At 39.3% G+C, this 15,515-nt stretch overlaps 1 protein-coding gene across 1 annotated transcript; it reads right to left on the minus strand.

The window, feature by feature from the left end:
- Nucleotides 1-415: 415 nt before the first annotated feature.
- On the minus strand, nucleotides 416-1,507 carry LOC129235411 (fork head domain-containing protein FD4-like). Its single transcript, XM_054869240.1, has one exon. It carries the CDS (start codon nucleotides 1,505-1,507, stop codon nucleotides 416-418), a length of 1,092 nt encoding a protein of 363 aa, XP_054725215.1.
- Between the last annotated feature and the right edge of the window lie 14,008 nt (nucleotides 1,508-15,515).

The raw sequence follows: 15,515 nt of genomic DNA on the forward strand, positions 1-15,515 counted from the left end.
GCTAAGTCAGACACTAAAAGCTTATCTCCTGTATTTTTTTTTTTTTTTTGCTAATTTAAAACGTTAATATTCGCTACACTTAAGTAAAATTAAAAATTAAGGAATCGAAACATTGTTTTCATAAAAATATTTTAATGCACTCATGCACAAGTACAAGCTCAATATATATTTTTTAGATATTCGACTAGATATTTCTTAAATATATTAAAAGTGGACATTTTTATAGCGAGTATGTGTATCTTAAAGTCGAGAATTTTAATAATTTAATTTATGTCTTTGCATTCTTAATAAACCTTATATACAAATAAACATTATCTGAAAAATAATACATTACATATAGATTATCAGCCATTAGGAACTAAAAACGGATGCTTGAGTTAACTTTTGTACATATATATAGTTCTAATTAGTTATGTCATACAGTTCGTAGACTGGAACTCAGTCGATGCTGTGTACTAGTTGTTGTGTGCTGGCTTGTTGAGAGATCTATATTCGCATAGTACAAAGGCGTTAGGCCTTGAAGCGGCGATTTCATCATTAAAATGGGATGCACAGGAATATCATACATCGATGTAGGATTTCTGCAGTGGTCCACGTTCATGTTATTAACTCCAGTAGAATAATGCAGAAATGGTGCAGTCGAAGTAATAGTATGAAGCGGGGGCAATGATTTTTGGCTCATTTCTTCATTAATAGCAGAGCAGAGATGAGGTAAAATTTGGCGGCTCGATTCGACAGTGTGTTTTTCTACACTTTTGATAGACATTGAATCTAGTCTGTCAGGTGTTATAAGACTTTCAATAGTGAAAGAACGTTTTGGTCGGTATTTGCTGATAACAGTAGTTACATCCAGCATTGGAGACAGTGCCTGAGATTGAGGTAACCAATTCGAAAATGTGGGAGTACTCGCGGCCATTGCTGTTTGATGATATCCTATCCCTAATGAAGAAGTGGGAGGAGACGAATTCGGAACAGGGTGCCTTGATCCATCAGAATGTTCAGTCAATGTAGGAGTAACAGGAAAATTCGATAAATATAGTGTAGAATCACCGGCAAGTGGAACTTTGACTGGTGTTACTGGAGCATTATTTGTACTGCTACTGTTAAAAAAAAAACGATTTAGATTAGCTAACGTGGCTAACTCCTCCTTTAAATAGTCTTTATCATGCTTGTGTAGCTTAAAACGTTTCCGTCGGCGTAATAAACTGCCATTATCAAACATGTCCAAGGCCTGTGGATGAAGTGTCCAGTACGCACCTTTGCCGGGGCGGTCTGGCATCCGAGGAACTTTTATGAAACAATCATTAAAGCTGAGATTGTGACGCAATGAATTTTGCCAGCGTTGTGTATTTTTCCGATAATAAGGAAACCGATCAATAATAAATTTATATATATCACTGAGAGGTAACATTCGTTCTGGTGAGTTCCAAATTGCCATAGCCGTTAATGAAATATAAGAATATGGAGGCTTTTGATCGCCATATGAATCTCGCGAAGGTCTTGGCATAATTCTGTTTAAACAAATCTGCTTTCAAAGTGGCACTTATTTAAACTTTTGTATGCAATAATGCATTTTTTTGGACTTCGAAAACAAGCACTTCTTTAACTGATTTGCACGCTTAGACGTTTAAAAAAAACGTACACATAATTTTCCATTAGATATTAAAAACAAATCATCCGACGGTAAAACAGCCAAAATAGTTTTAACAACAACACGTTTTAACATCGTTTATCTCTTTGCATTGATTGTGCGCGGAAATCTAGCCGATAGTATGAACAACACTAACAGGAACGATGCCGAGCAGTTAACGAAAGCAAAATCTCAGACACATTGACGACAGTCACTGCGCCAGCAAGAGTAAATACATACATATGTAAACACACATTTACATTCGTCTGTAGCTCTAGTATGTAAAGCCATATCATTCCACGCAGCCAACCAGAAAAGCACAGCGTCTGATGTAGCTCAATACTCGTTTTTCTATAGTGTCTTATTCACACCCTCCTCTACATATGTGCATATATACTAGCAAAGGAAGTGATATAGCAAAATAAGACGGCAATACCGTTGTGTATTGTAATGGATTGTATTCTGAAGAGAACAGACAACTGGACAATTCCACTCTACCCTTTGGCATATGTTATGGCTATTCATGGACGCTTAAAAGATGTGTTGCCCTGGCTTGAATGCTCCATTTTAAAACATATCATATTTGCGCTTATGTGAATACTTACGTAGATATGTAATTCACATTCATATATATACATATATGATACTTCATTCAGGGAGAACTAGTTACAAAAAGGAAATAGTAGGTATATTCTTACATGCCTAACTCATTACTTTAATTTTTATTAATTACAAAGTAATTTAGACAACATTTGGAAATTAGTTCTAAATAGAAAATCTCTGATTTAAAATTCCTGGATAAACCTTTACGTCCAATTTTAAACAATATGAATGAAATACCTCTTAGAAAAAAGGAAAAGATAAAACAGGATATAATTTTTAAGTGTTGCCGCTAATTTTAATTTTATACATCCTTTTCCACCTTTCAAAAACGTCTACATAACTAAGCTGCTCAATTTAAGGTATAACGCCTAAAATTATCATATGTTCACAAGTAAATTTTTTGTTATATTCATCCTTTTTTTATAATTAAAAAATATATAATGAAAACCCCATTTACTAATCCAATTGTGCATTTTTTACTCTAACAATTTTCCAATTAAAATTATGGATTACAGTATTAATACCATTAAATGTTGCTGATTTTGGGGTTTTCTTATCACAAATACTCCTCTGGTAGCTTTTCTTCTTTTGGTAGGTTTTGGCAATGCCATTATTCGATAATACGACAAAATTTTCAAATAACCTAAGCTAACATAAAGCCAACGTATTCATTATGTAAGAAGGATATTAAGCTAGTTAAGGCCATAGTAATAGCATTCAGCGGCAGCAAAGACAACTGTTATTCTCCACTGGGTACCTGTGTTTTCAGGCACACCGTAAATAAAATTTCTTGGTTGCAGAAATATTGAAACATTTCAACTCTCCTACAGTGGAAAATCCAAAGCGATATGAATACTTATAGTTTGAACAATTTAGCATTGGGATTCAAAATATCTTTTAAGTCTCATCGTCATGACGAGATCTTAATTCAATTCAATGTAATTTTTAGCGTGAAAATATTAAGCTTCCACAAATGATAACACCTATAGAGCACCTATTAATTAAATAGGCACATTTTTTCGGCATAGGGAATTAAATTTAATTTAATAAAATTACAACAAACTTAAATAAATTAAATTAAATTTAAACGAATTATATAAAAATGTTTATAAATATTAGCCATTATTTCCAAGTTCATTTTCTGAACACCACAGTGTCCTGATACCTTCATAAGTTTAATTCTTAAATGTTCTCCTTCAGTGCCCACAAACTGCGTGCATTTGTCAGCTGGAATACATATTGTCTTTACAGATGAACCGTTCTCCTTGGAGTGTTTTACAAACTCAGAGTTTAATTTGACACTCGTTTGTTTACTTTTTCTTATACGCATTCCCCTATTTTTACAATAACTAAGTACCTTCCGTTATAAAGATTGATTTGTTAATTGCGAAAATATACTTATTTTACAACAATTTAGAAATATTTAGAATTTGATAATCTTGCGCAAAAAATATATCTGTTTGCCATGCAAGCATTGAGTTTTTAGTGATGAGGATAAAGCAACAAGAGTTGATACTATCAATTTTATAATACAAAAAACGTTTTCATCAAGTTTTGAAATGTATTGGAAATTCGAAAGCCTGTATAAACTTTGCCTGGTTTTTGTTAATTGATCAATGAGGGGCCTTCTGGAAAAACGATTTCTGGATGACGAGTAGAATCATTAAGAATTTATGCACCTTTAAAAATAAATATTTAAATATAAATAAAAAATATTCAACAATACCGCTAAATTTAGAGAAAGATAGGGCTGCATGTCCATTAATACCTAACAAATTTGATGTTTAAGACATGTTTAAAGAAAATTATTTGTATGGTAAACTCTGTGTTTAGGAGTAGAGTTTAACGTTAACTTCAAAATTTCCTATAAACCCTCTCAATTCGATGCGTACTGTACTGAAAACTTTAAACGCGTCTTGCCCAAATTATATTTTGCAGGGAAGAATGGACGGATGTTTCCAAATATCATACATAGGCCCGCTTTTTCTGCCGAAACCGCAATGAAAGAAAGCGTTTGCTGCGAAATGTAGAGAATCCCGACAAATGCGGCGAGGTAGGAAATGTTTGTTGTTTTTGGTTTTATTACTCCTTATGAGTTAAAGCGCAACCAATAGTGCATCAGTTGAGGTGCAACTATATAAGGTGCATCTATATAAGTTTTGACCGTTCATTATTTGTGTCATACCAAGAACGCCAAATTAGTATATAACTTGCCGAAAATAAGTGCGAGTGTGCACATTTAAAAACCGGTTAATTTAGAATGAAGTTAAACAATGCTATGCAAGTTCCTGAACGGGAATGCAACTTGGTGTGGATAAGCACGGTATGTGAACATGTATTTGTTGTTATATGTCGCAAATGACAAAAAGGAGAAGGTAAAGGAAGTGTTTTAACGTAAAGCGTAAAAGGTGTTAGATTGTACGTGCCTACCATTCGTCGGGGCACACGATCGTAGCGCAATATTTTCATTAACATAAAATATGTATAATAATAGGAAAAGTGTGTGCATTTTTGCCATGGGAAAGGTTATTATAAAAACCAGCCGACGTTCGGAGGCTATATAAAGTTGTAGGTATCCCCATTTGTAGGACAATATCAAGACACATAACAAGGAAAGGATGTATGTATGTGTGTCAATTAGATATAGAATATATTATTATTATTATTTATAGGTGATATATACACGGTTCTGTATTCAATGACAAGTGAAATTTAAAACTCTTGAATCTATTGTTGAATTTTGGAAGTAGAGAGAAAGGGGAAAAATGTCACCGCCCTTTGCGAAAATGATAGTAGAAAGATAGTGAGTAACCACTAGCAGTTACTAATTCATGCAAATTTACAATTTGGTGTTTTAATAGAAGTATTTAGGAATTACATGCATTGGTAATGTAACTAAAGTGTTTAAGTCAGTGCTACAACGGAAAGATCTCTCAAAACTAATGTCAAACTTGCTGGGTTCTTAATCCTTTTTACATTATATAGGCAAGAAATGCGCAAAGATATCAGACAACGTCGCACAAATCAATTTTACTACATAAGAATTATAATAAAGGAATTCATTTAGAAAAATATTTTTTAAACAAATTAATCCGAACTTACTATCTTTATGTGGTATTTTCTCTAGAATCAGCGAATTTAGCGACATAACAAGTGCCTTCGAAGCACCATTCCAATAAGAATAAGCACATATGTATGTACCTTCGAAGCCACCTACCGCATACATTTGGCCCGTCGGCATGAAACGCCAGAGAAAACGTTTTACTACTATAATAACTGAAAACTTAAGAATGAGCAACATTGTTGATCAATTAAGACGCCGATTCTTTATGTGGGAGCGAGAAAGCTGCTTGAATACAGAACTTTGTATTATTATATTATATTATATATTTGTATGTGCTACACTATTTGCCAAGTTAGTGAAAATCAGGCAAGAAACTTACTAGAAATTGTACATTCTGATGTGTGTGAACCAATGAGAAAAAATTTAATGATGTTGCAGATTTTTTGTGATATTTATCGTGATATTTAGTCGAGGTACACATCCGCGATTTTTTCAAAGTAAAATGTGAACTAATTAGTTAAATGAACCATCAAAGGGAAAAACAATCAAACTGAAATAATTAATTAATTATTAGAAGCGAATAGTTGGCCGCGATATTTCATTGTACAGTTTGACAAGCTTTGGCAATGCAATTGCCGGCTCCATACCATCTCAGATAAATTGTGTGACAGAGAATGCAGTAGGCATTGGGCGAGATAGCATGCTCTGATTGGCTGTGTCAACAACAGTTTTTCTATGAAATAGAGCTGCAAAAAAAAAAAAACAAGTTTTTATTGCATTTAATAAAACTAAAAGGAACGTTCAATCACAAATAACGTATTGTTTGATGGATCCAAATACATATGTATTTAGTAATAACAAGTTCTATCCATAGATCGGCGGCCGCCGTGGCCGAATGGGTTGGTGTGTGACTACCATTCGGAATTCAGAGAGAGAACGTCAGTTCGAATCTCGGTGAAAGGTCAAAAAATTATTGTAAGAAACAGTGTTTTCTAATAGCGGTCGCCCCTCGGTAGTCAATGGCAAACCTCCGAGTGTATTTCTGCCATAAAAAAAAACAAACAGAAAAAAAAGTTCCTCATAAAAAATATCTGCCATTCGGAGTCGGCTTAAAACTGTAGGTCCCTCCATTTGTGGAACAACATCAAGACGAACTCCACAAATAGGAGGAGGAGCTCGGTCAAACACCCAAAAAGGGCGTACGTGCCAATTATATATATATATAGTATATATCCATAGAAAAAAATAGTGAATTTATATTAGAAATATATAATTTGATTTAAGTGTTAACGTGCGTAGACGTAGTGTCCTCGTCATACTTGGATTTTTCTCTCCACCCCGCGACTGCTTCTGCATTGCTTCGAGGTAGAGGGCCAAGACGGCGTCCTAAGAAGGCGTCCAGAGTCACCTGTTTTGAGAAACCTATGATCAATGCTCTTCAGCATAACTTTCCATTTCACGCTTCTTTTTGACGTGATAACGTCTTATAATTCGATTTAACAGTCTGCACGCACGAAAAAATGTGTCGTTACCTTGCTCATTAGTGTTACCTTGCTCATTAGTGTTACCTTGCTCATTTGTCGTTACCTTGCTCATTTGTCGTTACCTTGCTCATTGCCGTTACCTTGCTCATTTGTCGTTACCTTGCTCATTGTCGTTACCTTGAATGAACTGCAAGCGAAAGCGCGGAACGAACGACAAAGCAAACAAGGCAAACGAAAGGCAACGTTCGACATCTTGCTCTCTCCTATTTAAGTGAGCGTATATATGTATGTATATGCGCAAATGTACATATATAAATTCACGTATTTGTATTTGCATATGCCTTCTTATTGATTATTATTAATTTGATTCACTTGAAGAATTTAAAATAAAACCAAGTTTGTTAATAATACCTGTTGTTTTAATGTTATTATTATTAATTTTTTTATTATATATGAAGGAAAAAATGTATGGTAATATTTACCATATACCTTATAAGATATGTTGTGTACTAATATATGTATATAAACATACATATACATACACAATTTCGCGCAATTTTCAAAAAGAACAAATCTATATGTAAAGATGCACACAAGTCATATGGACATATCAAATATACGAATCTATTCCGTACACAAGCAAATGTAAGCTAATGTACTTGAACTGCAAGCGAGAGCGCGGAACGAACGACAACGAGCACAATCGGCCCCCGCGTTCGGCAACGTTCAACATCTGGCTCTGTCCTACTTGAGTGAGCATATATATGTATGTATATGCGCATATGTAGATATAAAAATTCACATATTTGTATTTGCATATGCCTTCTTCCTGTGTGCATGGTAATGAACCATTTCTCTGTTGAGAATAGGACGATGATAGAAAAAGTAGGAAATGAAAGGGAGTGTTTCGAGTGTAAAGTGTCTTGAAAAAGGCAAATCGATGATGGTGCCTCTTAGTGTTGTTGACTTATTAACGTCTGATGCACAATCGAAATTGAAGATATCTTTCATGAATTTGATAAATGTTTCGTCATTTTTCACGTTTGTGTAAATGTAACTTGCCCTATTCCATTGCAATTCCATTTACCTCCTCCTCCATATCCATACAAATTATCTATCAAACAAATAAAATTAAAATTTTCTTTTGAAAAATGCAACCATTTCATCAATATTTTCTTATGACGTTGTCACGTTAAACTATCGTCAGTAAACCGACTTTACAGACAACCTCTTTTTTTCGGATAATATCCTCCACGAAATTTGCGACGGCATTCCATTTTTCTTCGTCTATCATCATTTTCTCTATAATTTCTTCAGGTGTAAATACACCAGTAGCTCGTTGCAGATATGTTCGCCCTACGTTCCACCTCTCGCATTTAAAGAAGGTGTGCTCCGCATCATTATACTCAGTATCTCCATACATGCAGTTTGGTAGGCTCACTTTTCCCATTCGCCACAAATACTTGCGGAAGGACCCATGTCCGGATAAAAACTGTGTGAGGTAATAGTTAACCTCACCTAACCTTCCCACTTTTTCAGATCGGGTATTAGTCTCGCAGTCCATCTACCGTACCGTTCAGAGTTCCATCGTACCTGCCAAAGTGTGAGCGCTTGAACTCTAATACCGGAGAAACGTGGTACTGGGATTCCTGTGTTTTTTGCCTCCCATCTCCGTTTGCGCTCTTGTGCTAGAATATCTGTAGGGATGGTTCCGCTGATAGCTAAAACCGCTGCTTCAGCCTATGCTTTATCAGTTTCTCAAAGAGTTTTCCTGCGCTATACAGTATACATAGCGGTCTATAAGTGAACGCCTTTCCTTTACTGATTAGTACTAGTTTTTATTTTTTCTGGAAAAATTCCTTCTTTTAGGCATACATGTTTAGCAGCAAAAGAGGGCGTTTGATTGCCGATAGTCTCAATATTTCCGCAACTATGCCATCTGGTCCTGGCGCTTTATTGCATTTCATTGCTTTTGCAGCATCTATAAGTTCTTCTTCTGTGAATGGGACAGGTTCCGTTGCTTCATACTCGAGTTCTTCTCTTTCAGCATAGTGTGTTGGGAAGAGTGTGCCGATTATTTTCCTTACCATTTTGGTTTCCATATCAGCAGCAGGGGATTTGGCTCCTAGCTTTTTTGTAACGATTTTGTAGTCCAACCCCCATGGGTTATTGTTTAGATCGTTTCTTAGCTCTTCCCATTTGTCTTTTTTGCTTTGGCTTTTAGCATCGATATTTTCGTTAGTGCCGGCTAGCATTTTTCTCACAGCGTCATCAACTTCCTTCTTCTCCGTGACGGCGTCAAGTCTCTGATCTCTACAGTTGAAGTTGGTCTGAGGGTTGTAGTGGAACCGGCCGCTTTTGCGGTTTCCTCTAATTGTTTCAAAAATTCTGGGTTAACTGTTTTCCCCTTTTCTAATTCAAGCAAAAGAGCGCCAGTTTTGGTTCTTCTTATGCCTTTCACCGTTCTGGTTTCATTTGGCATGGTCTTTTATCGGATGGTTTTGAGGATTTGTACTGGCTTTACCAACACAACCTCCGATTTTGGTTTTGGTATTCGTTCATTCTTCTTTTAATTCGCTTTAGCCTTCCTTGCCCCATCGTTCTATGCTCCCTCATTTCCTTTTGGCACGGTATTGGGCTCGATTTTTGCGGTTAAAGGAGTACTCTCCTGGACAACACCTGTTTTTCGAGCTGTTGCGGGGGTGTCACCTCCGATTTCTTTCGTTGATGTGTCCGGCAAGAGACGACCTTTACCGGTTTTCTCAGCTCGAATCCAACCTCTTCTGCCTTTATTTCGGTGGATGTATTCCTACTCTTCAATATAACTCTTCATCTAAGCACTCTCAAACATTTCTCTGCGGCTTCCTCTTCTTCAGCTCGCATTTTGAGACTAAACTGTTTTCGCGGAGATGGAGTTCTTTCCCTTTCTGTGTTTGCGTCCTTTGCAGTTACAAGGGTATTTACGGCGCATTTGCAGTATTTTTAGCCTCTTTTGACGTTACTCTTACGTCTAATTCTTGAAGCGTCATTTCCGCTCTTTCATTGACCGCCTTTGATTGTCCTATATTTGGCAATGATCCACTCGTAAGAGGCGTATTCGCTTTTTGTAGTGGCGAGCGAAGCAATCCAGGTTTCCTTACGAAAGCGCTCTGCTCTAGATCGTCATCATTAATGGCTTTCTGCTGTTTGTCTTTTCTTTGTATTTTTCCCATAATTTTTTCCATGCTTTTTTATTTACCCAGCGCATCGTGTGCAGAGGGGCCTGCCGAAATAATCAAGAGCAGGTGTACCCTCGGAGGCAAAGGTCCTACCCCGGATCCCTGAGGCCGACCTACGCTTTACCGATCCCGGAAAACACGGACGGACCGGCGCTCGCCCGGAGCAATGAAAGCTACTACTCTTTCGCCCAATGAACACTTCCTGACCAGGGTCCAAGGCGGCTGGTTACTGATATACACCGGAGCTAACTCATCGCCAGAGCGAACTCACATCACCCCTTTGAGGTTGCAGGTGGAAAGCCATAAGGACCTATCCAGGGACTCCCAGTGCGTCCCGTTGCATACCGGGCATGCTTTTTACATACAGTCGTACCTAACATGGTGAACAGACACTGACAAACACACCGCCCAATATGGGAACAGACATATGCTGGATTTTTTATCCTAGCTTTCTAGCTAACCCCTCGGCAGGAAATGCCAAACCTCCGAGTGTATTTCTGCCATGAAAAAGCTCCTCACAAAAATATCTGCCGTTCGGAGGCGGCTTGAAACTGTAGGTCCCTCTATTTGTGAAAGAACATCAACACTTCTTCTTCTTCTTAATTGGCGCGATAACCGCTTACGCGATTTTGCCCGAGTTTAACAAAGCGCGCCAGTCGTTTCTTTCTCGTGCTAACCGGCGCCAATTGGACACACCAAGTGAAGCCAAGTCCTTCTCCACCTGATCTTTCCAACGCAGAGGAGGTCTTCTTCTTCCTCTGCCACCACCAGCTGCTACCGCATCGAATACTTTTAAGGCCGGAGCGTTTGTATCCATTCGAACGACATGACCCAGCCAACGTAGCCGCTGGATCTTTATTCGCTGCGCTATGTCTATGTCGTCGTAAAGCTCATACAGCTCATCGTTCCATCGTCTGCAATATTCGGCGTTGCCAACGTGCAAAGGTCTTTGATATCGATATCATCGGCATACGCCAACAATTGTACGCTCTTATAAAATATTGTGCCTGAGCGATTAAGTTCTGCGGCTCGTACGATGCTCTCCAACATCAGGTTAAAGAAGTCACACGACAACGAGACACCCTGTCTGCAACCTCGTTTGGTATCAAACGGCCCGGAGAGGTCCTTTCCAATTCTGATGGCGCCGCTGGTGTTGATCAACTTCATCTTGCATAGCCGTATTAGTTTTGTGGGGATACCAAATTCAGACATCGCGGCATACAAGTAACTCCTTTCCGTACTGTCGAATACATTTTTGAAGTCGACGAAAAGATGGTGAGTGTCGATTTTCTTTTCATGGATCTTTTCCAAGATTTGGCATAGGAGCTGATGCATGCACCTTACCAGCTCCTCGCCGCCATCTTTGAATAGCTCAGCCGGAGGTCCGTCGGCGCCCGCGGCTTTGTTGTTCTTTAGCCTCGTTATCGTTATTCTCACCTCGTCATGGTCGGGTAGCGGAACGACAATTCCGTCATCAACGATTGGAGTATCGGGATCTTCACATTCTCTGTGACATGGGCAGCTGTCACTGTTTAACAGGTTCGAGAAGTGTTCCCTCCATAATTTAAGATTGCTCAGTACGTCGGTCACCAGATCGCCGTCTTTGTTCTTTAAGGAAACGCCCCGGTCTTAAAACCTTCTGTAAGCTGGTCTTAAAACCTTTCTGGTAGAATTTTCGGGCGTTATTCCTATTGGCCAGCATCTCAAGTATCCTTTCTTTCTGTGGCAGCATGACATTCCTCGTCGTACCAACTGTTTTTTTCGGGCTCGCCGGATTTCGATTTCTTCTTAGGCGGCGGTACGCAGAGAACGAGAAATATTGCTCCATTGTTCGTGCATGCCGGTTTGTTGGGAGTGGCGAATCTTCTGGCTGCCTGTTGTGATTGCAGCTTTTCGATATCGAGCATTCTTTGCGTAGGTAGATGTACGTTTTTTGCTGCACAGAGGCATGTGCGCAGTTTGGTTGCAACAAAGTAATGATCCGAGTCGATGTTGGGTTCTCGGATCGTACGTACATCTATTACACTAGAAGCGTGTCTTCCATCTATCACAACATGATCGATCTGGTTTCGCGTTTTTCGATTAGAAGACAGCCAGGTAGCTTGGTGTATCTTTTTATGCTGGAATCTGGTGCTGCAGAATATCATGTTTCGCGCCCCGGTGAAATCGATCAGCCTATGTCCGTTACCGGATGTTTCGTTGTGTAGGCTGAATTTTCCGACTATGGGACCAAAAATTCCCTCCTTGCCCACCCTGGCGTTGAAGTCGCCAAGCGTCGTGGCGGGGGCAGCGCTCATAGGAACGTTCCAAGCGCTCATAGAAGGAATCTTTGGTCGTATCGTCCTTCTCTTCCGTCGGGGCGTGGGCGCAAATTAGCGAATTGTTAAAAAATCGCGCTTTGAAGCAGATTATTGCGAGACGCTCGTCCACCGGAGTGAACGACAGTTTTTGGCGACAAAGTCTCTCCCATAACAAATCCGACACCGAATTTGCGCTCCTTTACAAGGCAGCTGTAGTAGACGTCGCAAGGTCCTATGTTTTTCTTACCTTGCCCCGTCCATCGCATCTCTTGGACGGCAGTGATGCCAACTTACGGACATTCCAGGTGCATGCCCTCAAATCATATTCCTTATTTCGTTTGCAGTGGTCGTCATCAGTAAAGGTAGTTCTCATCCAAAAATTTGGCTACGTTCTATAGAGGTTCCAGCTGGAACACATATTCATCTATATCGACGCCTCTGCTTCCATAGCCTTGCGCAGCCGTGTTTGTGGCTCTGCTATGTTCCCGAAGTTGACATACCACGTTGTTCCAACTCCTTCCTAAATTAGTAAATTTTAAGTTCACTCACCTTTGCCATTTTTACGTTCCTGACGCCAATTGTTACGTTTTGATCAAAATGAAACGTCTTTAATAATCCCTGGATTATTAAATAAAAGTAAAGAATTGGTGGGGACACAACTTGCTTTATTTAATTTGAGCCCTTGTTCGCTTTAGTTTACTTAATACGTTACTATGTGCGTGCATCTCTGCTTATATATGTAAATACATATGTACATACCTACATGTGCTTAATAATTGTCATAATTTCTATATTTGGCCATTGGCCTTGGAATGTTCTGGCGACTTCTGTCTCGCTTTGTTCTGTTTTGCCAAGGCGGATTATTGTTTTTTTTGTAGTATCGCATTCGCTCGGTATTTGTTGCCAGTCGGTTCGCGAACTTTCTTGTTTTGCTATAATACAAATATCATTGCAACAATATTCTTATTGAACGCGATAGTAGGCACATTTCTTGTTTCCAAAGAAAGTTTTTGTGGCATCGATAAAAGTGACCAAATGACCCGTGCTTCGTTTCCAACATTGCTAAGAGTAGATCGAGAAGATGAATCTTCATTTGTCTGGACCTACGAAACCACAATCTTTGATTTTTTGTCAACTTAGGGAAATATATAATACAACCTTTACTTAAACGTTCCCCATGACGTATTCAAACACAACTAACACTCTATCAGGCTCTCGTCATGCCCGTTCTAACATATGGTGCAGAGGCTTTGACGGTCACATCATCCAATAAGGCGTCCCTTGGAGTGTTTGAGAGAAAAATTGTGCGGAAGATTTTTGGACTTTTGTACGTTGATGGCAGCAGAATAAAGATGGCTGGCTCATGTTGTCCAAGGGGAAACAAATGCTCCGGCTCTGAAAGTACTCGATACGGTAGTAACTGGTGGTGGCAGAGGAAGAGGAAGTCTTTCTTTGCATTGGAGAGATCAGGTGGAGAAGGACTTACTTGCACTTGGCGTTTCCAACTGGTACCGGTTAACACGAGAAAGAAACGACTGTCGCGCTTTGTTAAATTCGGCCAGAATCGCTTAATCAGTTATCGCGCAAAATAATAAGAAGAAGGACTTATTCAATAAAGTCAATAGCTAGAGGTCCTTTGCCAACCGCAACCTTTGACTCGTCCCGTAACCTGCAGTTTGGCTTCCACAGAAAATATTTCCGCGATGCCATGGCCTCAATATCAGCATATGAATGCTGCTATACTCTCTCTCTCTCTCTATCTCTCTCTCTCTCTCTCTCTCGTAGCTTCACAGTCTGTGGTGGACCATAGCTTCATCGAAATCGAAGAATTGATGGATAAAGCTACTTGACAACATGTGACAACTAAGCAAATTCCCACGTATCAAGTATCGCGGGGTTATAACGTGAATGAAGTGAATAATTGTATCTGATTTAGCGATCTATCTCCTCCTCGATTCCTCCTACAATACCCTGCGTTCCGGCCGACAAATAATTACTCCCAGCTCTCCAAAAGACAAAGAATCAAAGAGGAAACGAAATGCAACATTTTTAGTTGTTCAAGCGACTGAATCGCATAAAATTACGAAACTTTTGGAAAGAGTATATTCTCATCAAAAATTGCTTCATATTTTAGCGAATAGCGGTCGCCCCCGGCAGACAATGGCAAACCTGCGAGTGTATTTCTGCCATGAAAAAGCTCCTCATAAAAATATCTGCCGTTCGGAGTCGGCTTAAAACTGTAGGTCCCTCCATTTGTGGAACAACATCAAGACGCACACCACAAATAGGAGTAGAAGCTCGGGCAAACACCCAAAAAGGGTGTGTACGCGTCAATTATATATGGTATATGTATATAGTCGTATGAGAGACCCATCTGTGACATTTACAAAAGTACTGACGGTTGAGTTTCTTCAAAATCGCTTAGGTCGTTCCACACCGTTAATTTACACTGGAAGGGAGGCCGCCTATTGAATGTCCCAGTCCCATATGAAGCCAAGATATCACTGCCCTTAAGCAAGAAACCGCACTTCGTTACCACATACTTACAGTACTTATATTTTCGAAAGCACCAAGCCTGTAGTCGTGCAACTCGAAAGTGTACACACTTCTTTCATTATACGTCGCAGCTGCAAAATCCCAATATTGGGAAATTTGCCTGCCAATAGACTTCGAGCAGTACAGCCCTTTCTTATATGTGGATCCCGCAGAAAATCAACAGCAACAACGCCACAAACCTCTTTGGTGCCGATTACAAACTTCGCGAGCTGAGGGAAACGTTCATGACCCGGAAATGGAGAAGTACGCAATAGTCAAGAATTCACCTTCGCCTTTATACCACCCACATAGCCGCACTTCGACGGCTTGTGAACTGTATAAAGCTGTCATCTCGGAAGTAGGTGAGATGTATCCTGGCGCCAATCTGAGAGTCATTGATGAAGATCATATCCTTTCACGGCCGAGGGCTAGGATTTGGATTCCGTCCACTCACTAAGCCTTCCGAGATTATTAAAATATTTCACGCGAGTGACCCTAAACTCCCCATGAATGAATGAAAGTTTATAAAAATTGAAGGAACTGATGAAAACGCGGAAGCGAAACGTTCCACCATACAAGTTAGTCATCTTCAGACTAGGGAACCACAAGCTCCGAAGATCAATGGTCTCGTAAATTACGGGAGGGAGACAATAAAAAACTGCAGAGTTTCTTGCATTGGCA

Source organism: Anastrepha obliqua, chromosome 1 (assembly GCF_027943255.1).
Source record: "Anastrepha obliqua isolate idAnaObli1 chromosome 1, idAnaObli1_1.0, whole genome shotgun sequence".
Classification (NCBI taxonomy): domain Eukaryota; kingdom Metazoa; phylum Arthropoda; class Insecta; order Diptera; family Tephritidae; genus Anastrepha; species Anastrepha obliqua.